The sequence below is a fragment of the Arctopsyche grandis genome, chromosome 6 (genome assembly GCF_051622035.1).
Source record: "Arctopsyche grandis isolate Sample6627 chromosome 6, ASM5162203v2, whole genome shotgun sequence".
NCBI lineage: Eukaryota > Metazoa > Arthropoda > Insecta > Trichoptera > Hydropsychidae > Arctopsyche > Arctopsyche grandis.
The window spans coordinates 18,442,314-18,467,135 of NC_135360.1; the positions used below are offsets into that span (position 1 = coordinate 18,442,314).

Below are 24,822 nucleotides of genomic sequence, written 5' to 3' on the forward strand. Positions count from 1 at the left end.
CTACATATTATATGTATATGTATATATTATATGTAGGTACATCCAACCAACCGACGGACTTCGAATACGTTACGTTGGATTTTCTTTTCTATTAAACTTTGTGGGCTTAGGATTTAGGAAAACTGTTATGTTTGTGTACGATAGAAATTCTCCCACCAATATACATATGTAAGGACCCCATCGAGTTGTTTCTGCTTGTGAACTATTTTATTGCACGATCTGGTATATTTTCATATTATTTCTATCATCACCAAAATGGATTCAGTTCGAAATTTAGCGGCTCATCATAGTCCGCAGTAAACATTTGACTTGGTTCACTTTTCCAGCACCTGTAATAAATATCCATTGATTTTGCGAATCACTCGGCTTTCAAGGCGGATTTCCTTTAATCTTTTAATTTTCTCTTTTGAGCTCCGACGAGAATAATCCTCTCGGAAATCATTGCGCATTCAGTACGGTGGAAACTCAAAAAGGGACCGGAGAGTGTGGGAGGTGGTGGCGAATGGGGGGAAAATCAAAATCGGAAATCGCCATATTCGGTCCGATCCTGAAATTAAGGATACAAAGAGAGCACGAGAGAATATTGAAAAAGGACCTTTGAAATACAGGTACCATTGCAAAACTAATTACGCTCTCAAAACGCTCGATTGCTTGTGCAAACAGGATATTGGACGATTGCAGGTTTGATCACAAAACTAGCGAGTTTTGAATTGAAATCAATAATTATACGCTGAAGTTTCAATACATATTACGATTCAGCCTCATCGTTTCAAAAAATACAAATTGAGAGCACAATATTATAAAAGCATTTTAAAACGAAACTAATTTTCATTATACACGTATATTTGTAACAAGTCGAGAAAATTCAGCGAAAGGCGTAGGAAAAAGTATGAAGTTTGATATTTTTCCGAAAATAAAGTGTCTAGAGAGGAAAACAGGACGTGTATAAAGTGTAATTACGACACTCAAACGAGACGTCTATCGATCAATGCCAAACGGAAGCTTCGGTAATAAACCATGACTTGTCCGTGTAATGCTAAAAAGCCTTTTTTATACATCTTTCAATATTGAATAATCGCTTTACAAAATAAAACAAAATGTATACATAGTCTTTAAATACACACATTAGCATTGAAACTGATATGAATACACAATAAAATGGTCACAAATATGGGATAATTTTTTTTAAAAGCTTTTTTATCTTTGAAACTAAAAATGATATAAAATAATAATCAGTAGAGATGTGACAATTTTTTTATAACATACAGACCATCGTAAATGTTTGAAACGAATTAGTTATTTACGCTCTTTCTCTAGAAGCTGTCAAAATCTCGATATCGAAAACTTTCGTCCAGTGGTCAGTATTACATTATACATAGATATTAAAGATTTTTCAAAGTACCTACATTTTTTATTGCATTCCGAAGACCCATCCTTTTAGAAAATAAAAAGTCATGCATTTTTAAAAATCGATAGTTTTCTATTATAACTTGTTATTGTACAAGAGAGTATACATATATGTATTATATAGGCGCTAACTTTAGATTTATTTAAATTTATTGTATATTACTATAGGCGCTGACTAGTACAAGAGAAGCGCGAAAAGTTAGTTTACAACATACATAGAATAATAAAATAAAATAATACATGTTTATTAATAAACTTTCAAAACATTAAATCTGTCCTTGAAACACACTGAATTTTTGACTAGTTGCAGTAGAAAATCTACTAAAAATGAAAATAATGACGGTAATATTTACAAGTAAAAATAGTAGATGGATATAAAGGAACAAGGAATTGGAAATATCAAGACAAGAAAATACCATTCATCCTATTCACAAATGCTATTATGTATATGTATGTATAGGTACATAGATCGCTTGGCTCTGTACTGTAAAGTTTGCTCTGAACGAATGTTTTGGCTGTAGATAGTATGAGACCCAGTAAAATAAAACGGCACATTGAAAGTATGCATTCTGAATACTTTGGTGAGCCCATATAATTTTTTCAAAGAAAATTAGTTTAATAAATAGTAGCAAACGTTCAATAAAATGGTTTCTGTTCCATCAAATGCAATTACTAGCATCGTACAATTTTCTTGCCGAATCGCAAATGTAAAAAAAAAACCACAAATAATAAGAGAGACACTTGTTTTGTCAGTAGCTGTTTATTTGGTTGAAATATTGTTGTAAATTAATATAGAAATTCAGTATATCTACATATTTGTATTGATACATTTTTATCATTAAAAAATATGTTTGTATTATTTTATGAAATAAAGAGGTAAGGAGGGGGGGGGGAGATATCAAGATTCTAGTGAGGAAGAAGAGGGAGGGAGGTCTAGTAGCAATAAGTTTGGAAGCCACTGATCTAGAATAAATAAATTTTATTCTAGAATTTTATTTTGTTATTATTTGTTTTCAGAATTTGACTCTTTTCTATATATAAATTTATGCCATATAAATAATCATTATACTTGTTTATTTATCAAAGAGAAAATATTATTGAGAGCGCACATTTTGAGACGTCATACACATTTAAGATCAAAAGCCGTGTGAAATAATTGATTATCCAGTATCAGAACCGTGCTCGTTATACTACATCTTCTCGGACGGAAAATAATGAATAATTCATCCAGCACAAACTTATCAATATTCAATCTAATTTATAAGAAAAGCAATTATTCTCGGGGGCTCCTACCAGAAAAAAAAATGGTATATATTTCAATACTTGTTCATTTTCAAAGGGCGTGTATCTCAAAAGCACACCGTGGCGACAAAATTCAAAAATAATTCCGCAAATATTTAAATTCAAAAAATACACACGCCCAATCTGGAACGAAGTTTATCGTATGACGTCAAAATCCGCGAATTTATTTGTCGCACCGGGGTGTTTGTGTGGTGTTGTGCGGCTTTTCCGAGCAAACGGCGAACGTCTATATAACAAACAGGGGATTATAGGCCGACGTTGAATTTATGCGGTTTCGGGAGGTTGCTGGATGGGAGGCTGAAAACCACCCCTTCAGGGAAAATCTGGCATCGGCAATTATTGTCACTGAAGAGTAGGAGATTGGGGGGGGGGGGGCACTTTTAAGCCTGTTTGCATATGCAGAGCAAGCTTTTATTTATTCAGGCCGGAGGTTTAGCAACCCTGAACAACAGCGGCTTGGTAAGACGTCGGTCAGGTGACTGCTTGTTGCAACCCGTGTCCGTACTTATGACAGCGAACTCGTATGGAAGCGAGGGGATACGCGAGAGGAAGAGATGGGAGTAAAGATCGTGTCCTATTTACTTACTCGATCTATACGCCCTGGTAACGTTGGGATTGTATGAATATTTGATAAAATTTTAAGACCGTTTTCAGACCTACATTGTACATCAATGTCAATCCGATTGATGTGGTTCGTATTTGGCCTACCCCCTACCCAATTCCCCCGTAACTCCCCTTGCTCTATCCACCCCGCTAAAAATCAATAAGTAGAATTTTCACCGATTTTGCAATTTCGGAAAAAATCAGCCACGCGCAATTCAATCATTGCGTATGAAAATTAGATCGGCGAGGGAACAATTTGATTTTAATATCGTACGAATCAAATCGCATGGGATCTGCACTAATTGGATGATATCAATTCAATGTACGTACTTTTATCGAGTACGGTTCGAAAATGTACATAAAAAGTAACCGTTTGAGCTAAATGTATTAGCATCGTAGGGGTAGATGAATGTAAATTGGAACTGGATGCAAAATTCATGAATTTTCCTCGTTGGCAAAACGGTTTGGGGGTTCGAAGCTGCGGCGCGGAACAAACTATTATTTTGTACGATGCAAAATCTCTTCAAAAGTCTACGGAACACCGTGTAGTTCATGAATAATATTACGTTGTTCTTCTTGTTCATAAATATGTAGAAAACGAAACTTTTTTCTTGTACTTTCTCCGCTTTTTAGGCTTTCTTCTTCTGTAAAGCGATTATTCTCCACCGTAGGACGCACCAACTTACACGATACATTACTGAAATGGCAGTAATATAAAATTTTACAATATTTTCTTAATATAACTTTACAAATATCAAGAATATAACTTTACAAAAAATTATAATTGAAATATTATACATTGTACACACTTTAGATTATATTTCCATTTTATTAGTGAGGATGCCTTAAAGGATTATTGTATTTTAAGGAAAATACTTTTATGATATAATTAATGATTGATCGATATCGGTAAATCCCATGCTTGAAGAAATGTAGGATAAAGTTATCGGTTGCTTATAGATATGCATACAAGTGTGACCTGCCAAACATATGCATTCTGCAAGTGCACAGCGGAAAGCCAAGGACACGTGACGTCCCATACCACTCAGTGTATTTTTGCCCTAAAGGATCCAATGTCCTTGGCAACCGCTTCGTTGCCAATGCCTTGCTACAGCACTGTACGTACATACTAGTGGCATTGTGCATAAATGTATGCACTTGATAAAGAGCAAGTTTTCAAAATCCATGTACATAGTGAATAGATCACTCACCCCGAGCTATTCATCGAACTAGATTTTTATCATTGTCTTTAGAGACTTAAAAGCGAACGCAAACTCGAACAATGAACTGTCCAATATATGTATATGTAATATAATATGTACATAGAAGCGTTGAATAAAATTACAAAAAAAAAGAACAAATATAATAATATGACAGCGCATGCATGCGCATTGGCTGTAAATTATGTGTGATAATTTATCAGTTATATAAGCTATCGATTGTTATCAACTTATCACTGATAACAATGGTCAAACAGCTTGTGCCATGAAATAATCCTTTTGTATATGTACTAGTGGTCTGCGTGCACACACCTGTACATACCGTAAAAGTGCGCAATTCAGATTAACGGAATTAATGATTTATTAATAATTGAAATTTTAATTATTGTTTTTGAAAATAAATCTTATTTTAATTATTGTTTTTGAAAATAAATCTTATTTTAATTATTGTTTTTGAAAATAAATCTTATTTTAATTTATTCTTTTGTTTATGTTAACTGATCATGTGAACGAAGTGACATGCGCAAAACCACGTCTCTTTCCACAATACACAATTCCAAGGGGAGAATGAGAGACGGAGTATGGTGAGTGAGTTCACACTCACCATGCTCCGCCTCTTTCCATGATATACGATTCCAAGGGAAGAAGGAGAGAAGTAGCATGTTAACACATTCAATACGGGATGGGTAATATACCCTTTACGCTGACTGATAGTTACTTGCGGGAAGGGTATTTTTACCGATTACGTAGTCTGGTGGTTATCGTCGGGTAAAGTATAAATACTCTTTTATTTTTTTGTTAAGTTAATTGGATCTTGATGAAAAAATTATCAAAATATTTTGAATACTTTGAAAGTTATGATATTTTACGTAATTTGCAAATAATCGCAGGATTACGCTAATATGTAATTGTCCGCGGTCGGTCGCAAGTGATTGGTCACAGCCTTCCGCATACAATTTGTTAACGGACATTTACACGCACGCACGTGGGCACGTATTAGGGCTAAATCACACAGCGCGGTATGCGGTATGTGGTACGTCGACAAGTTCTCCTATATTTTTTAAAACCGTTATCGATCACTGTCAAGCAAGGATAAATAAAACCATACAATTTGACCGAAAAAGGTCTAAAGGGGCGGGGCTGGCCGGTCATGGTATATGTGCCAGGTATGCCACGTTTTTTTTATATATGTTTAAAAGTATCTAAAAAAAACTACATTCCACATACCACGCTGTGTGATTTCGCCCTTAGACAATTATTATATACGATTAAAATTTTTTTCAACAGAAGAAAATATACCATAAACGCACTCTATATATCAAAAAGGAAAAGCCATCTGAAATGTGTCATTTGAGTCTTCATCACCTTATACAAGTAAGAATATACATGATTAATTTGCCGTGAAAGAAGGAAAGTGAACGTCATTTTCAGTTGTATGGGATCGATCGTGGTGGTACTCACAGGGGCGTATAACTAGGTGGACGCCTTCGGCTCTCCCATCGATTGTCCGACGACGATGATGAGGACGATGAAGACGGCCAGCAGCACCAGGATGCAGCAAATGGCCACGGCGACCATATCCGCGTGTGCGCCCACCGCGTACAACACTGGCAAACCGCGAAACGCACAAACGACCCTCACGGACGACGCACAAACGTCGACCCAAAAGCGATCCAAAACGGTGTGTGTATTCACTTCGTAAACGAACGGCCGTAAATTGTATAAAAATTTGTATAATATATATATGTATGTGTGTGTGTGTGTGTGTGTGTGTAAAAATGTATTCAAATATGTATGTGTGCGCTAATTCCAAAAATCGGATTATCACAGTTGAGAGTCTCTTTTATTAAGTGGCACTTGAATCACTCATATTTGACATTATTAATAGAATACTTTATATTTCGGTTGATTTTTAAAACACTTTGTATTCATATGTTGAAATGAAACCTGTGGTAAAATTGACAACTTTTTTGTAGGTGGAATTCTGTCAGTCGATCCAAAGATGATGCGATATCATGCTTTAATTGCAAATATTTGTAAGGTATTTTGAAATTTATGAATAAACCTACTATGTTTAATTCCGGTCTCCGTGACGAGCCAGAATTTTAAATTACAGAAAACGCAAATATCGGAAGGCAAAGATCGAAAATCGAAAGATCTTAAGTCGAAATATAAAAAAAGGGTGCATGGTAAACGGTACATACTCACGTACATACTCACTTAATTTGCGCGAACAGGATACAACAGCAACAAAAGGAAAGGGCTTTTCCTCCAGTATTAATGTGCGCGCGCAGAATTTGTGTTTTCTGTAAGTTAACATTCTGGCTCGTCACGTAGACCCGTTCAATTCATGGTTTTATGAATTTGTTTGCTATGTAAATCAACAGTTTTAAATTTAGAACCAGAAATTTCTGTGCACCACTAAACTTACATATTTTTGTATTTTAATTTATATATACATTTCTGCCTTGACAGGTTGCCCCAAGGTGACAATTATGATCACATTTTTGTACGTAAATTACTAACAATTCTAAACTAGTATAATCAACAATCAAAAAATTCGATATACATATGAGCCGTTATATTTGAAAGTGACGGAAGTCCAATTTTCAGTCCCAAACACACTATTTCTGTTTGACTTAATTCACAAATTGTTATGACTTCTTTTAATTCCATATGTCCAGAATCTCAGAAAAGCAGAATAGTCGTATTACAGGCCATATTTATCTAGATGAAGAAAAGTGAACTTCACTGTACGTGAAAAGTGAACTTCAGTGAACGTGAAAAGTCACTTTTAATTATAACGACTCATATAGTGAATTTACGAGAACACATTGACAGAGATGCTGGAAACTCGAATTTGCGAAAAGATAAAGGGGGGAGGGGGAAGAATACCGATTTATTGTATCCGACAAAACAATTAAGTTAGATAATTGGCAATTCTAGCAGGAGGCCGTCGATCTGGGCTTTAATAACCACCTAGATCTCATCAGCAGCGTATATTAATCGAATAATTACTTGATTCTCTCTACCGGTGAGCTACGGTGTGGATCATAACACGATAGAAAATATACTACAATTTTCTCAGAATAAGTTATATTTTTTACAAAATCTTCAGAGAAACGCTGGAAAATATTTATTATTTGGAAGTACATAGGTGATTTAAATCGAATATATAATTTCGAAAGGGACTCTGTATGTATGTATGTATGGTTGGTTGGTAATCAAAAAAAATCCTCGATGACGACGATTTGACATGGTTAATTTTTTTTTTTCGATTCAAATAAATTTAATAACAAAACAAATGAATATTTACTATTAGATTCGCTTTGTTTAAGCTTTTATATTACAAATACTGAGCGAAGCCGGGTAAAACAACTAGTAATCTATATTTTGATGTTAGCTGTGCTTTTCACGAACTACATAAACATCTCCATTCTCAAAGAGCTGGCACCTTTAAAGAGACAACATGCCAGGAAATATGTGGAGAGTCTAGAAAAGCTGGTAGTCTCCAGAATACTAGAGGGAAGGGCAGCGACAAGACGATCTCCTATAAGATGGTCAGATCAAATGAAAGAACTGACGGGATCGTCTTTAAACGTTGCTTTCAACTTGTAATATGACCAGGAAGAGTGGTGGAGGATTCCAGATGCTAAAAATGAGCAGCATTGAGCAAACGATAAAGAAGAAGAGATATTTTGATCAAATATCGAATGAAATGTTTGAATTTTTATTATTTTTTCAAATATTTTTTAACAATTTTACTATATTTAATTTTTAATATTATATAAGCACCACTTATTACATAAACATATAAAATATTTTTAATATTTAATATAAATATATAATTATTGTCTGGCCACAGTGTTATATTGGGGTGACCTGTAAAGACACTGTGGTATACTTGTACATTAAAAATAAATAAATAAGCTTAAAGTCTTAAATTATTATACAATTATTTTATTTGGCATTCTTCTTGAATCGAATCAGTGAACTTTTCAACTGTATTAAACAATCCCATTGTACAGATTATTATCACTATTAATTTAAAAAGGCTGTCGGGCGTGAAAGAAGTTATTATAATATACCAAAGTTTTTATCTATGAAATAACGACGGGTCAGGATTAGGGGTTGCGCTTTGTAATTTTCGAATAAATTTCTCCAAAGGCTCATCGCCGTAGGGTTTACCTTTCCACGACAAAAGCGTTGGAATTAGCGTACTTTTTATCGAGGGCATTGTTCTGAGGGCCATTCTAAGCCCCCGCCTCCCTTGTCGGCGTTTAGTGACCGAACTTACATAGGTTGGATTTGGGCCATTTTAAAAATGTAATCTAAATGCAAAGCCCGGTAGGAAAAACTTGGATCATGCAGTTAAAAGAAAGTGTGGAATAATCTCGGAAACAACTACATACATATCTTTTGTCTTCAAACAACGTGAAGTTTTGTATATTGTTAAATATATAATTGAAACGCGAAAAAATTCACATACGTATTAAGTTTCATTTATACCACCAGAGCAGAAGCCGGCAACTGTACGTAAGAAGAAGTACGAAAAATATTCATTGTAGGACATTCTATGTACATACATATATGAACACATTCATATGTTCCGTCATGTGTATGTGACGTATCGTAACAGCAGCAACATATACGATCTATTTATATTAAACAGCAATACATGTCATCGAAATGTATCGAGCAGAACCGGTTTTCTTTGACCACTGTGGAAATATTTACTAATGGCTCGCCGAGTAGCGAGTGCATCCGCATGCTAATGTAAGTTTTGTAATGCCCATATGAATATTTTCGGAAACGTCATATTGTGACAATCTGGACTCGACGATACGACTCAAACAATATTGCCGTATATGTAAACCAATTTTCCTTGCACTCGTCCAAAACAAGAATGAACATACCGAAAGCGAGGGCTGCTGAATAGTATGAACAGAACTAGTCTTTTCCGTGCAGTGCATTGATGTGTTTAGACAAGCTTTTGACGTACAGTGCTTGATAATATAAACGGGCCTTAATACGTAAACCGATAAATATACATATATTTATGTAGATGTTCGTATTGTATAATTTAAAAAAATCAATTATTTACCGGAATATATAAAGTTTTCTTTAAATTGCACCGTATAAGGACTTCTACACCTGAATGACTGATGCAGTCATTGTATGGAAAACTCATTAACAGAGCCGTCGAAAATAGATGTAGCATGGCATTGCATTAGATTGTAGCATTGTAGCATGGCATTGGAATATACCTATGTATGTATGTATGTATGCACTTAGCTTCAGAACACCTTGTATAAGCACATAACTATAGAATGTAATTTTTTTTTCAAACAATAGAACAAATGTGTTATTGGTGTCATAATGAAATGAAAAAATATGATGATGCAGATCGAAGTTGCGCAATTAGATTCAATAAATAATTCCATTGTACGATTTCAACATTAATAATTACACCTGTATGTATGTATATATGTATAGAGGAAGTGAATTCACGATTTCAAAATGGACTGAAATTCACATATTGAGTAATGCATATGCATATCATGTAAATATTCTAAATCAGTCACAATATAGTCAATACCGTCACGCAAACGATGACGGTTATCCTAGCGGCAGGCCATATTGATTTCGGGCACGCCGGGAAGACGCCACGGAGGCTGTAGAGTACGAAGAGGGAGGTGACGTCACCGGGAACAACCACTCCCCCAATTTCTTCCTCCTCACCTATCCCCACCTCTAAGTCACGTCACGAAATTGGGCGTAACTCGTCGAACCAGAAAAAAGTAGAGATAGGGTGGGGGGAGAGATGGGAAAAACACATTTCCGCCGCGTGGAAATCGTATGAAAAACTATTTGGCGCCGAGACGCACGTGGCGCCACAACAACTACTATTTACTACAACAAACCGGTCACCGAATATCCCAGTTACGGTCGAATCGAGTTATAACGATACCTCGTAACAGGCGAATTATAATATAAATGAAATTACGAAGTTACGACTTATTAAGAAGACTTTGAATACTATTCGAATACTACAGAAGTCAACATGTTGCTTGGTACAGTCACGGGAAAATTCCATGAAAACAATTATATACATAGGTCATTGACATTTGACATAAGAACATTATCGTGTTGTTTAAAATAATTTTGTACTGTATTGTTTAAAATGACTACTCATACATAAGGTTCATTTATATTATGCAGCACTGCACATTAACAGCTCGGCACAAACCTGCACGGAGAAGACTATTTCTATTCATACTATACAGCACCGCACGTTTTCAACACATTCACGTTTGTTTTGGACCATTTTCAATACAAAATCAGCTTATATCAGTCGAAGTGTATTTTCAGTTGTAATATATTCCAACTGGCGTTTTATGTCACTCATATTAGAATTCAATTCAACTAGTAAATTATAAGCTCAAATACACTTTCGAATAAAGGTACTGAGTACCGTATTACGATAACTCTAAGAATGTGTTCAAAACAAAAATGTGACTTTCCAACTCAATTTACTAGTCGAGTGACGTTTTCACGAAAAACTAACCTCTCCATCTAACCTGATATCAACTTACAGTTGAACTGTATTTTCAATAGTAATAAACTTTGACCAGTTGGAATTTAATTCTCCATATGAATCAACTTACGCGGGCTAGACGGAATATACTATAACTAGTCAAAATGTATTACAAATTAAAATATACTTCAACTATAACAGTAGTTGGTACCAGGTCGGATGGAATATATTCCAACTAGTCAAAATATATTACAACTGGAAGATACACTTCAACTGTAACATATGTACATTTGTAAACTGCAAAGCACGTCGCTACGACGCAATATTGCTTGCGGCGTATCATGTGCATATAAATTTTTAAAAATATTTATATGCACACGGCTGAACTTTTATTAGTACGGGTGCACTTGCCACTATGATGTCACGTCATGCGTGAATATTTGCAGTGTTAAAAGAAAAAATTCGGCTCGATACGTTTTGGTGACATGTACTGCTCTATAATATGAATAAATCGCGTCAGTTGCTGCTTTTTTCGAATACGTCATTACGGAATATATGAATGTGTCTATATAGAATATAAAAAATAATATTTTTGTACTGCTGTTATAAACGAATCTATAATCGTGCCTCATTAGGTGAGATCAGCGAAATATTAACAATATTAAAAATTCAGAAACTCGGAGAATTAAATCAAGTTTTCATATTCAGCTAGAATTGTACTATTAGTACTATTATGCCTTTCAGTCTGAAATCCAATGCAATACATGTTGAATTCAATCCCTATAGAAAGCTGTACTTTCGAACAATTTTCCGGCTACAACTGAATTTCAGGGAATACAGGAATCAATGTCGAACACGGATACGGCTTACAGCCTCGTTATATACGAATTACAGCCTCGTTATATACGAACACCCACACATACACAGCATCACACGTCACGTACCACCCAAAACTTTAAAAACTAATACACCTCGAGGCAATTTACCATGTATGCTTTGAGTTCGCAGGAGGCAGAGAGCGAAAAGTCACGTTATTGCGGCCAGTTTCGCATTACAACTTGGTTCGTTTCAGTTTTCATTAGCAAAACCCCTCCCCCCAAACTAAATAGGTAGATATTTCCGGTGTCTATTTTAGAGCGCCGGATCTCTGTCTGAATTGGTACATCCATAAAAATCAATGAAACGTTAAATCTGCCCGTTCGCAAGGTAGACGAATCTCTCATTCAAATTAAAATAATTATCAATTCGTTCGGACAAATTAAATAATATTAATTAGATCCACTGGAAAAATTATATTTTTTTAGTGGCGTCGTTTTCAACGTTAATTTATTATATTGAATTCACATATTTTGTAGCGGGTGCATAATTTGCATTCATTTTACGATAGTGATATGTAAATACATGTGTTGTTTAATTAATGGTAATTTTATTAATATTGAAATCAATACGTATTCAAGTTCGTTTATACCAGTATAGCTCAAGGCGGCAACTGCACGTAAACAGCAATACGAAAAATATTCTTTAGTACATTCTATTATATATGGACACATTCATATGCTCCGTAAAGTATAAGTGAGATATCCAAATATAGATTAATTTTCTTATTTATTATCATCATTGGCAATAATCATCCACTGCTGGATGAAGACCTCTTCAACACGCTTCCATTCGTCTGTGTTTTGCGCAACTCTCATCCATTTTCTCATCCATGAAGTGAAAAAGTATTAAATATTTTGAAATCAACTGATATTCATAAAACAGCAGGCCCAGATTTAATTTCTCCAATTTTTATCTCAAAATGTGCTGAAAGCCTAACTTTACCACTAACCATTATCTATAAAAGATCTATTAGTGAGGGCCTTGTACCTTGTATCTGGAAATCAGCATTCATATCTCCTGTACATAAGAAAGGAAAAAAAAACGAAATTTCCAATTACAGGCCTATATCAAAGCTATGTATATTTGCTAAGATATTAGAAAAATTAGTGTACGACCAACTTTTTCCAGCTATCTCGCAATCTCTTAGTATGCAACAACATGGTTTTCAGAAAGGACGCTCAGTTACAACAAATTTACTACTATTTAATGATTTCGTTACTAATGCCATGAACGATCGGTCTCAGGTTGATACTATATATACAGATTATAGTAAGGCATTTGACAAGATTGATCACGATATTCTCCTTGAAAAACTTTTACAGATCGGTATTCATGGTGATCTCTATAGATGGTTCACCTCATACATTACGCGTCGATCACAGGCTGTCTCATTAAATGGATTTATATCGAAATGGATGAATATTCCTTCTGGTGTTCCACAAGGCTCCCTCTTGGGACCTCTATTATTCAATATTTTCATCTTCGATATTGAAAAATGTTTTCAGAATTCAAATGTACTATTATTTGCTGATGATATGAAGATTTTCAAGAGAATAGACAACCGAAATGATGCTTTGGCCCTACAAGATGATTTGTTCAGACTAGAGGCTTATTGCAGCATAAATAAATTGGAAATTAATGTAGCAAAATGCTCCTGCATAACCTTCACCAGAAAACTATGTCCAGTTGACTTTCCTCATTCAATTAACGGACATAGACTCACAAGGGTATCGGAAATTAGGGATTTGGGAGTCTTTTTAAACTCTGATCTATCCTTTAGTAAACATATTGACAATGTTGTAGCTCGAGCGTCGAAGGCCCTCGGGTTCGTCATCCGGTCCTCCAAATGCTTTACTTCTATAAAATCATACAAAATACTATATTGTGCATACGTAAGAAGTATTGTTGAGTTTGCATCCCAAGTTTGGAACCCAGATTACTCTGGTGCAAGAGACAGATTGGAGCGCATTCAGAAGAGATTCCTGAGGTACGTCAGTAGCCGTTTTGGATTAACCTATACTTCCTATGAAGATGCTTGTAGGTGTCAGCATCTACTTCCTCTTGTCAAAAGAAGGGAGATAGCTGACATCTCAACAATTTTGAACATCCTTAACGGCTCGATTGACTGTCCTCAATTATTGAGCAGACTATCATTGCGTGTGCCAAATAGAATGACTAGATGTAATGAGCTCCTTTACATACCTAATACTTTTTCTAATTATGGAAGAAGCTCATTCATCTGGCGTGCAAGCTCCACCGTCAACACACTAATCTTAACAATTTCTATGTTTGACTTATTTAATATTAATGCTATACAAGCTAGAGTAATTATTGCAAATTTGTTTTTCGATGATTAATTTTAATGAAAGTTTATGATTATGATTATGAATTTTTATTTTGATGTATTTATTTTGTCTTTTTGTTTTTTGTTATATATTATATTTTTTATATTATTTCATAATTTTTATCATATTATTATTCTTATTATTCTGATATTTTTATTATACTGTTATTTCTATTTTTTTTCTTTTTTTGTTTTCTTTAACTATCTTACTCTATTATCATTTTTGTTTCTTATTTTAAATGTTTGAGCTTTTCTTTTTTTACCTATATGTGAAAATTATTAATGGTTTACTTAACATAATTATATTTTTTTTACTATCAATCTAATAAACTGTAAACTGTAAATTTTCCAAATAAATAAAATAAAATAAAATTTCATCTCACATCTTTTCTCATTTCATCCACCCATCTTCTTGCGGCCTTTAACATTATTTTGGGTACCATTCAAGCACTTCTTCTGTCCATCTTTTGTCCATTCTTCTAGCCATGTGATCCACCCATTGCCATTTCAATCTCTTCACTATCATATACAAAATACATATGCACATATTCGGCAGTATTGCAGTGGTTAAAATGTACTTCGTTAAAGACCTTGATTGCAAAGAATGAGATGTAGCATACTTTAAAGCATTTTAATCGAAGCCATCAAATCATATTATACACCAGAAAAAATCAACACAAAAGCTCAAACTCATTGGCTATTGTTCAAACTAAAAATTCACATATGACGTGACATCGAAGTGACTAGTGCACTTGTTCTAACTGAAATGTTGCCATGTGGATGTGAATATTTTTGAAATCATCATATTGTGAAAATTTTGACTCAACAATAAGGAATATTGCGTCGTATCGTCACGCTCTGCAATGTATACGTAAGGCAATTTTGCCTTATATAGAAAATACACTTCGACTGATATACATAAGCTGATTTTGTATTGAAAATGGTCCAAAACAAGTATAAACGTACCGAAGACGGGAGGTGCTGTGTAGTATGAATAGAAGTAGTCTTTTCCGTGCAGCGTTGTGCCGAGCTGTTGATGCACTGCTGAATAATATAAACGGACCTTAACCCAGTCTATGTTTACGAAATGAGTCAGGTGAATAATCTTAAAATATTTTACAAAGGACGAGTAGGTGAGGTCATCCTGATGATGTGAGGAAGTATAAATTTATATTGGTATAACATTTTCATGAGGATTATTATGCAATATTTATTAAATACTTGGTGCAATTTCATGAGTTGAAAGTTGTTCAGAACTAAATAACTTTAATACGTTTAGCTGTTAATTTCAGACACCTCATGTATAAAGGCTGTGCAGCGAATTTGATTTCAAATGTCAATAAAATACTACAGAGCTGCTCAGATATCTATGTAGTTAATTTTATTATCTACAGATTTCATCTTCTAGCTCGAAAGTTCTCACCCAATACTGTCTCATCTATCGGTACTCACGGTAGATAAGTTTCTAAAAGAAAATCTTATATTTTCTATGACTTCAGGTGAGATAAAATATTTTATGTATTTTTTTTTCGAACTTTCTCCCATCTTACTCAAACACTTTACAATTCCCTTTACTGAAACGTGCTAGCGATAGTGAAATACTCGGGCAAATGTATCCCCAGTGCAGTTTCGAAATGTGGATGGGTTTTCTTTGCACGCTACGGCGTCTCATATCGATTTCGGGATTACTCGTGTTTGATTGAACCTCCTGAATGTTTGCTCGACGCCATATTTATTTCTTCAAAGGTTGGCCTAGACCGAAATTGGCCCGTTCTGGGCGCGTGACCGACATGCTCAAAATATCCAAAGTTTCTCAATCGACACATTTAAAATATACCCCCAAGTGCGTGTGCACGTTATTCACACATATTTTCGTTCTAGTACATCCAAAATTATATTAAAACGTGTGAACAAAAGAGCACTCATGACCGCCATTATTAGTCGAGGATTCGGCGGCTTTTGTTCGGTCCCTATCTACCTCCACTATTTGTATAAAATTAATAATACAAAATATAACAATTACACACGGAACTGTGCCGGACTTGAAAATTTTAAGCTCTGTAAAATGACTGTCAATATCCATAATATGTGACGAGATCAAGTGAACGTTCAACTAACTTTAAATGCAATCAGAATTGCATACGATGTTTTGGGGTTCTTGGCGAACATTTTACATTTACATAATTTGCGGTTGACAAGCCCTGCAAGAGCAATCGACAAAGCGAGTGAAACCCTTCAGAAATCAACGACACGCTGAATTGCGAATATTGGAAAGGTTGATCGAAAATAGGAGATTTGCAAACCGAAAACGAACAAAACTGAGCGAGTATCAAAGATTACGTGTGCATCTGGAAATATGATACCGACCCAAATCCCTCTTTTATTATTGAAGATTTCCAACCACAATAGATCGTCGTTTGGGATTGCAGAATTTTAAATCGGCGCTAACGACGCCATTCAAGCGCGAACCGCCTCATTTGAGAACCATCTACAGCTTTTACCTATAGATATTTTTAGAATAAGGAAAGAAAGATTGGAATAGTCTATTTTGTTTGGCAAGTCAATACCGAGCTACATTTGCTCTCACAATACACAATATTCATAACATTTATTTGATTTTATAATCCAGAATAGCTTTCATAACTTTCAAAATATCAGAATTTAATACTTATAAATGCGTATAAATATTATACAGACTGATTCTAAAATTCTTGCAGATTTCTTTATACATATATAGCTATTACATTATGTTTTATTATTGCACTTCTAAAAAAAGTTACTCGAATAGATTGAATTTTTTTAAGCACGTTTTCGTAGATGTTCGTGCGTATCAGTCCCTTTTACGAACGTAATTTTCCTCGTCCTTATCTGTCCTCGTCGGTTGCGAATCAGTTTTCCGCAAATATAGATATTGTCCTCGCTACGATGCCGCACTTTCGTGGAAACTTCCCCATAGAACCTCAAACTTTGACAACACGGGACGCGTATCTGGGTTTCATCGTCGCCTCTCAAAGGAAGTCTTACCCTCGCCTATCCCGCCAAACGACTCGTTAGTTTGCCAACTGTTTCGAAATTTCGCCATCTCATATCAATTGTCACAATTTATACCCTTCGCCAATTACAACCGCCTCTGCCAATTATTTATTCTAGAAAGATCCGGCGTGGTTAGTTACCACCTTCGCAAATATGACCAGGTATAATACATATGTATGTATACATATATAATCTCAAGGCTAGTGCGTATAGCTTCCGGTTTCGTATAGCGCTGTTTTTATTATAAGCGTGACGATATAATATTTTTCTGAGATGCTCATTTCGAGCGTTATTACGCCTCTTAATGTCCCGTTTTATAACCAAGATGTCTGGAATTAATAGTTAAAGCCATTTTATTTATTATTTCGGTTGGAAGGTTCAAATTAGCGGTTCAAACGAAAAGAAAAATAATTCAAATGCATCATTTTTATCGTCACTGCTCAACTTAGGTATTATTAAAACAGAAATTTTCAGTATAATTTCTCCAATCAGCCAATTTTCGACAAGTAAATATTTATTACAGTTTTCCAAAGTGCTGAAGAGAAACGGTGTCTATAAAAACTGCTTCTACTATATACATATGTACATATGTAATCAAATGTTCTAAGAAGTCTGTGTTCTGCACTTCTACGATTTTAAACAACTATTTCACGATGATTGATCGTAACATAAACACAAATTTAAAACTATTTTCGACTCACTTGCAACGCGCGCTCGAGTCGATCGGTTTTACGACCGGTCAGTAAAGATTGCATTTATATGTCAGTTGTGGAAGCCAATTTAATTTATTGATAATAATTCGATGCAATGTTCGATTTGCTGCAGTTGAGCCGTGCCAAAATTAAAATATCATAAACATTAACTCAAATAAAGCGTGAAAACACTTACATATGCACGTACAAATATTAACAGCGAAAACAATGTACGTTTTGCTTAACCAATTTTATCAGTATTTCTATTACTAAATGAAACAGCGCGTGAAACTAATAAATATTGAAGTGTTTTAAAACGATTTGTTCCCATTCCAAAATGGAACTGACCTAAACTGAATATGAAGTGTCAGCTAATTTAATATGTAAATTAGTAATAAAATTTTGAATATAAACAATCTGTAAATATTATATGACCTGTTATATTTGAAAGTGGCGGAAGTCCGATTTTCAATTCCAAAAACACTTTTTGTTTGACTTAATTCACAAATCGTTATCACTTATTTTAATTCGATATGTCCAGAATCTTGGAAAAGGAGAATAAACGTATTGCAGGCAACCAGTATTTTTTAATATTGTTTTTGAAATATTTTTCGAAATGAAGAAAAGTGGATTTATGCCACTTTCAAATACATATAACGGCTCATATATGGAATTCATGCAGACTTTGTTCACTTTTGCACTGCTGCTTTGCGTATATTTTCATGACATGAATAGTAAGTTTGTATATTGTTATATTTTAGGGGAAGCGATACAATCCAAATCTCAAGTCAACTTAATCCACATATAAATGGTTTATTGCGTTTGAATTCCTTAGGAATTTCCTCGCATTTTCCTTATGATTAATGAACGCAAAATAAACAAACATAAATTGCAAGATCATTAATTACATTAATAATAACAAAACAATACAGAGAGGATTCTATTTCAATTTAATATTTTTATAAATTATTTTCTACCTATAGAGAACTTTCCAGTCAGAAATAATTACTTATATTTTACAACAATGAACAAAACCGGATACAATTAATTTCCGAAAAGGCATAGTTGCTTTTTAATAGGGATTGAATATTATCGATTTTCTAGTTGTAATGTTTTCTTAGAAAACATTCATTTAACAAATTAATTAATATCAATTGATCTACAAAAAAACGTTGTATTTAAACGGTCATTTGGAATGAGGGTGGATTAAAAGGTCCACTTGGATGGCCATCTAAACGATCGGTTTGATGTGGGGGGCCATTAAGAGCGATTGGAGCATCGCCATTCGGCCTGATTTACAGCCGTAGCCATTTTTCGTATTTTCGCGCCCTTTTGTCGCGGTTATTTCGGACAATGGCGATGCTTTATCACCGCCGCCATTGTCGTCGCTCGTCGTATCTCAAACGTTTCTTCAAACGGGGGACAAAGCCCGCGCGTTTATCCAACGCAATAATAATAATTAATACTTAAACACGACCGGAAGTCAGATGAAGTCGTAAATATTTCAGGTTTCGCGCCTACAATCAATTAGCGCGCATTCATGTCTCCGAGTCATCACAATGGCATCGGAACAATGAATTTTCTTTTACGCGCGTATAGCGTGTGCCGAAAGTAAAGACCCGTTGTGGAAAAATCGACTGAATTATCCGAATTGTTCACAAATCATCGGAACGAAAACATCAAAGAGAAGTGGAGAGAAAAAAATTGATAATCCGACGGAAAAATACAACACTTTCGCACGCGCGATGTACAAACTTATACGTTTTCGCCGTGCATTTATTCGAGCGTAAAATATAAATCTCACAAATGAAAATGTTTTTCGCCGGAGTATTGGAAGTAGTAGAAACTGGAACGGCGGAATACACGCGGTTCGCAATGACAAACGATAAATCCGATCGAAATTTTGCACGACGTCGATATTTTTCAGCCTACTGAAAGGAGATCGAACGGCCAACGGTACGGAAAAGGTTAACGCGACAAAATGGAAAGTTTATTTTGCGCGGATAATCTCACAAGGGGCTTTTTCGGAGTGATTCATAAGCGATTGCTTTGTATACTTATCTGATTCGTACACAAGCTATATATTACATTTACGACTTGCTATTATACTATTATTTTTTTACGCACATGCATACATACATATGTATACCAGTAAAGCCAAACAGGTAAACCCCAATGCGCCTTTCTGGCCAATTACAAACATCGATAAACAATTATATTTATACAGTATCATATAGACAAACTCAATGTCTATGGACAAATATCAATAATAGTATTTCGAGAAATACATACATTTTACAGCATATTTATATATCAGAAAAATCGAGATGCTATAAACTAGAATTTTTCGGGAGAAAGGTTGTCAATTTGGTGGAACCGTTTCAATGAAATCAGATAAATTTGCAAACTCCTATAAGAAACGATCGACCTGGAGTCACATTTGCAAGGTATGGCCAGCAACACCGGGCCAGGAAATATTCCAATGACTAGTGGCCGGATCCACAGCGCGCCATTTAATGTTCAATTATTGTAAATGCTATTGTTCAATTGTTGTAAAAGGTTCGACCAACCTTTTTTTTGTACTCTAGTTTTGTAAATAGAGCCAAACCGCCCCTATTCCTGGAAAAAGCACGGTCTCTATCCACAGTCTACCCATGACCACTCAGTTGAAAGAATTACACGCTGACCACTAAGTGATGTTGCTGGTAATTATACATTAATCAAATACCAAGCGCCATATATAAATGCGTAAAATGGTTTTTTCGTGTTTTTGTAAGTCGTTCCGTTTTCAGTGACCGGCACTGTATCTCAGTATTTGCGCTAATGCTAACCACCTAAAGCCTGCCGTGTTTGATCCTGTGGGTTGATCTCGATTGAAAATAATTTATTCCTAGTATAATATGTAGTGCTGCTGGTCAGAATTGAACATTTGTGACTCCAAGTCGATCGTTTCCTATCAGAGCTTCAAATTGGCAAATTTACCCACCTACCCACCATGTCACCACTATTTGAATATGATTTCACAATTTATAATCTACAATACATTTATATATATACATACATATGTATATGCACAAGCTTGATACCTTAATACCTTACTTTGTCTTTTTTCATTCATAAAACCAGCAGCATGGACTAGTGGTTAGCATAAAATTATTTCGAACCAAGTGGTTACGAGTTTGAGTCCCACTGGTCGCTGCTAGCCAGACCTTGGTTTGTAACACCAGGTCGATCATTTCCTATCAGAGTTTGCTAAGCAATCTGATTTTAATTGAAACAGTTTCTACAAAAATTACCAACCCTGTCCATCTCTATCGCGAGAAGTTATTCACCATCTCGATTTTTCGCTGGTTTGTATAAATGCTGCAAATTTCTCCATAAATGTCTCCATGGATGTCGATCGTATTTGCCTTGCATAATATAATACTTACAATGCTTCTGTACAATGTTTGACCACATATGTCGTGTTTAATGTAAAAATGTATAGTATTCATAATTGATAGTTCTCGATCTGCATAGTATAGTACACTCGTTGCATTGGAGGTGTGAGGACGAGTGTGCATGATTGATTGAATACAAATAAAAGTATATATGGACACATTGGTAGATATATGTATGTATATATATATATATATTATACACTATCTACCAATGTGTGTATACCTTGTAATTAATACATTCTTACAAGTCTATTCCGGCCTTCTATAGGTAGCATATTCGTATAGGTATTTGATCGAACCCAATTAACTTGTATATAATTGATAATACAAGTCTAACGTATCCCAAATAAGATACTCACACAAGCACGCACACAATCCTCATATCGCAGCCGGACCGACGAAAGAAAAAAAAAAGAGAAGAAAAACAATTACAAATACTACACGACAGACGAAAGCGAACGAACGAAGGCATTAGCGTTCGACCGATCAATTTTCACGAGCACATAGTAAATATATGTATGGTATACTTGCTATCGTTCGTTCCGACGATAAATAACAAAACATCAACGATCAATAAATAACGCAAGTGGAGTGCTTGTCCCTTTTTACGGCCCTCCACGCAAAATGCCGAAGCGTTAATAATTAATCCCGCGGCTTTTCCGCCCCGCAGATGGTCGGTTGTTACTGACTTCGAGAGGAGAAATAGTATACGCGGGGATCTGTGCCCACTCTGCTAGATGGCATTTTTCGCGTAAAAACGCGCATAAATTTTCGGCGACATTGTGCGGTTGGCCCCCAAGTTGCGTTCGAAATATTTCGGTTAACCCCGTTAAAACGAAACCCTTAACGGCGCGTAATCCGACCGGCTTTCACGCATCCGTCCACATATATCATATTCGTGGAGCCTCTCAAAATGTAGAGCGCACATAAACTACTCACTTTGAGTTCGAAAGTGAACCAAGTCCAAATTTAAAGTCAAATTTAATACAGAATTTATATATTTTAGTAAAAAAATTGACATTAGGCGACTAACCTTCGTGCTTTTTACCCTCCCCGCTGAAATCTAAAAGTCTTTGTTTTTCACAGGTAAGTTTGAGTTTTGTATGAATGATTTATATGTCGATCCCATGTATTATTATATGCTTTTATTTATTTATACAGTTTATTTATACCCATTTTTACTTACACGACGTCTATGGTCAACATTGTACATTAAGTATTATTCAAGGCCAATTACAAACATCCACTATCAAACATTACAATTATCATAGAGACATCTGTGCACAAATTTTTGACAGCATTTTAAATATCAACTGGCTATTAGATGCTGTACACTCAAACTTTGCCAGAAATAGGACAGAATTGCCACTTTATTGGAACAGTTTCCAATCAGAGTTTGACAATTTATCTGATTTCATTGATGAAACAATTCCAAAAAAATTGGCAACCCATCCTCATTTGTCGCCATTATTTGAATATTTCAAATTTATAATGTTATAAATTTATATAAAAGTACATATATACACATTTGGCCATAGGTTTTGTCTTGGGGGAAAACCTGTAATGGCACTTTGGTAATGATTATTTTTTTAAATAAAAATAATGGTGATAAATATTAGGTAGGATGGTTTTGCGAATTTGATGTGGTACCGTGTCAACAATAACATCAGATAAATTGGCAAACTAGTATAGCAAACGATTGACGTATAGTAAAATATATCAAGGTCTGGCCAGCAGCACTGCAGAAATATTCCGAATAATTTTTCTTCAATCAAGGTCGACGCAGGGCTTGAACCCACAAACCTCTCGGTGGTTAGCATTAAAGCAACCAACGAGCATTCTTCTGGCTGTAATTTTGATCAGCTTTGTTATTTCTATGTTTCAACACAATATATGCAAGACGAAGAATGGACTGGACTGAATGGTGAATTTATTTCGAATCGTTAATAGAAAATGGTTAATTGACATGTCGATGAGCTTTTAGCTTTTAAAACTTTAATCAGTAACTACAACCAATTTAATTCACGCCACATATGTACATAGATAATTATCAAAAATATTGAATCAAACAATCATAATGATTGATTTATATCTATTAAGAAGTCTGAATAGTTTGGCTTGAATTGATATATCGAACATGTTGGCAATTAGTTAGTGTTGCTAGTATGTCATATTATCGACATGTATGAGAGCTATGTATGTCACAGATTTGAACTTCATTTAGTATTGGTAACTTCATCCCAATTCCACACATCAGATGAAATCACTAAGCGTGAAATCCCAATATTAAGATCACTCCGTTCATTTATCACATGTAAGTCACCCTTTATCGATGCGAAGGGGTTGGTTAATCTAAGGTATGCATAGATATATGTGCATACATATACAATATACATTGAAGGAATGTGTTTCCCTTTAATGCCGAAAAGTCCCGACGGATCATATCAGATGGGAAAGCGATACACGGTGGATTTCGGGAAATTTAGCCCCTTCAGATTTCCATGAAAATGCCAAAGTTATCTCCTTCGCCATTCGCTAAATCTCGTATAATCGCCAGGTCGAAACTACGCGCACTTGACCCTTTGATCCGGCAATACATCCGGTCTGGGAAGGGTTCGACGAAACTATTGCGACGACGGTTTTTCGACCGATTTCAATTTTTAAGAGTGCCTTTCTAAAAATATTTCGCACCTTTTTTCAGAGAACGCTTTTGTGGCTGGTCGATATTATAAATTTTGGACGAAATCGCGCTAAAGAAAATGGTGGATGAAGCGGTTTATAGATATCGTCGATAAATCAAATTTACAACGCCATTAAATAATACTTAAATCAGCGGAAATTATTTCCCGTTATAGATTTGTGTATATACATATATATATATATATATATATATATATATATATATATATATATATATATATATATATATATATATATATATATATATATATATATATATATATATATATATATATATACATCGACGTCACACTATCAATGAAATAAATTCATACCAAAATGATTTAAAGGTGAACTTTTTCATTCCGAGTGCATTTTTGCTGTATGCAAAATAAAGTGCAAACATATTTATGATATTTTCTACAATAATTCAAGTATGTTATGACGTTTATAATGGTTCGCAGCTGATCCGTTTCTCTATTATAAGGGTTACCATATCGATGGCATTCCATTAGTTTACGTTATTTTAGGAATATTTCAAATTGTGTTCAAACTTTCATTTATTCCCAATAAAAATATCAAATATTGCACATTATAATGGACAATATAAATATACATAAATACATATATCATATCAACATAGCACGAAAGCAAGAAATAATATCAAAGACTATATAAATGTGAT

At 34.7% G+C, this 24,822-nt stretch overlaps 2 protein-coding genes across 2 annotated transcripts in view; both read right to left on the reverse strand.

The window, feature by feature from the left end:
- LOC143912634 (tolloid-like protein 1) overlaps nt 1-24,822 on the reverse strand; it is a 108,498-nt gene that overhangs the window by 16,059 nt on the left and 67,617 nt on the right. The window lies entirely within an intron of this gene.
- On the reverse strand, nt 6,006-8,784 carry LOC143913723 (uncharacterized). The gene is made up of 2 exons (XM_077433689.1): nt 8,721-8,784; nt 6,006-6,139 (listed from the first exon to the last, which is right to left on the reverse strand). Exons 1-2 carry the CDS (start codon nt 8,782-8,784, stop codon nt 6,006-6,008), a joined length of 198 nt encoding a protein of 65 aa, XP_077289815.1.

What these genes read in the sequence shown, in the direction of transcription:
- LOC143913723 (XM_077433689.1), bottom strand. Translation starts at nt 8,784, where the DNA reads ATGGCCCTCAGAACAATGCCCTCGATAAAAAGTACGCTAATTCCAACG. An exon ending in AACGCTTTTGTCGTGGAAAG is followed by an intron (nt 6,140 to 8,720) that starts GTAAACCCTACG and finishes GCGGTTTGCCAG; the next exon opens with TGTTGTACGCGGTGGGCGCA.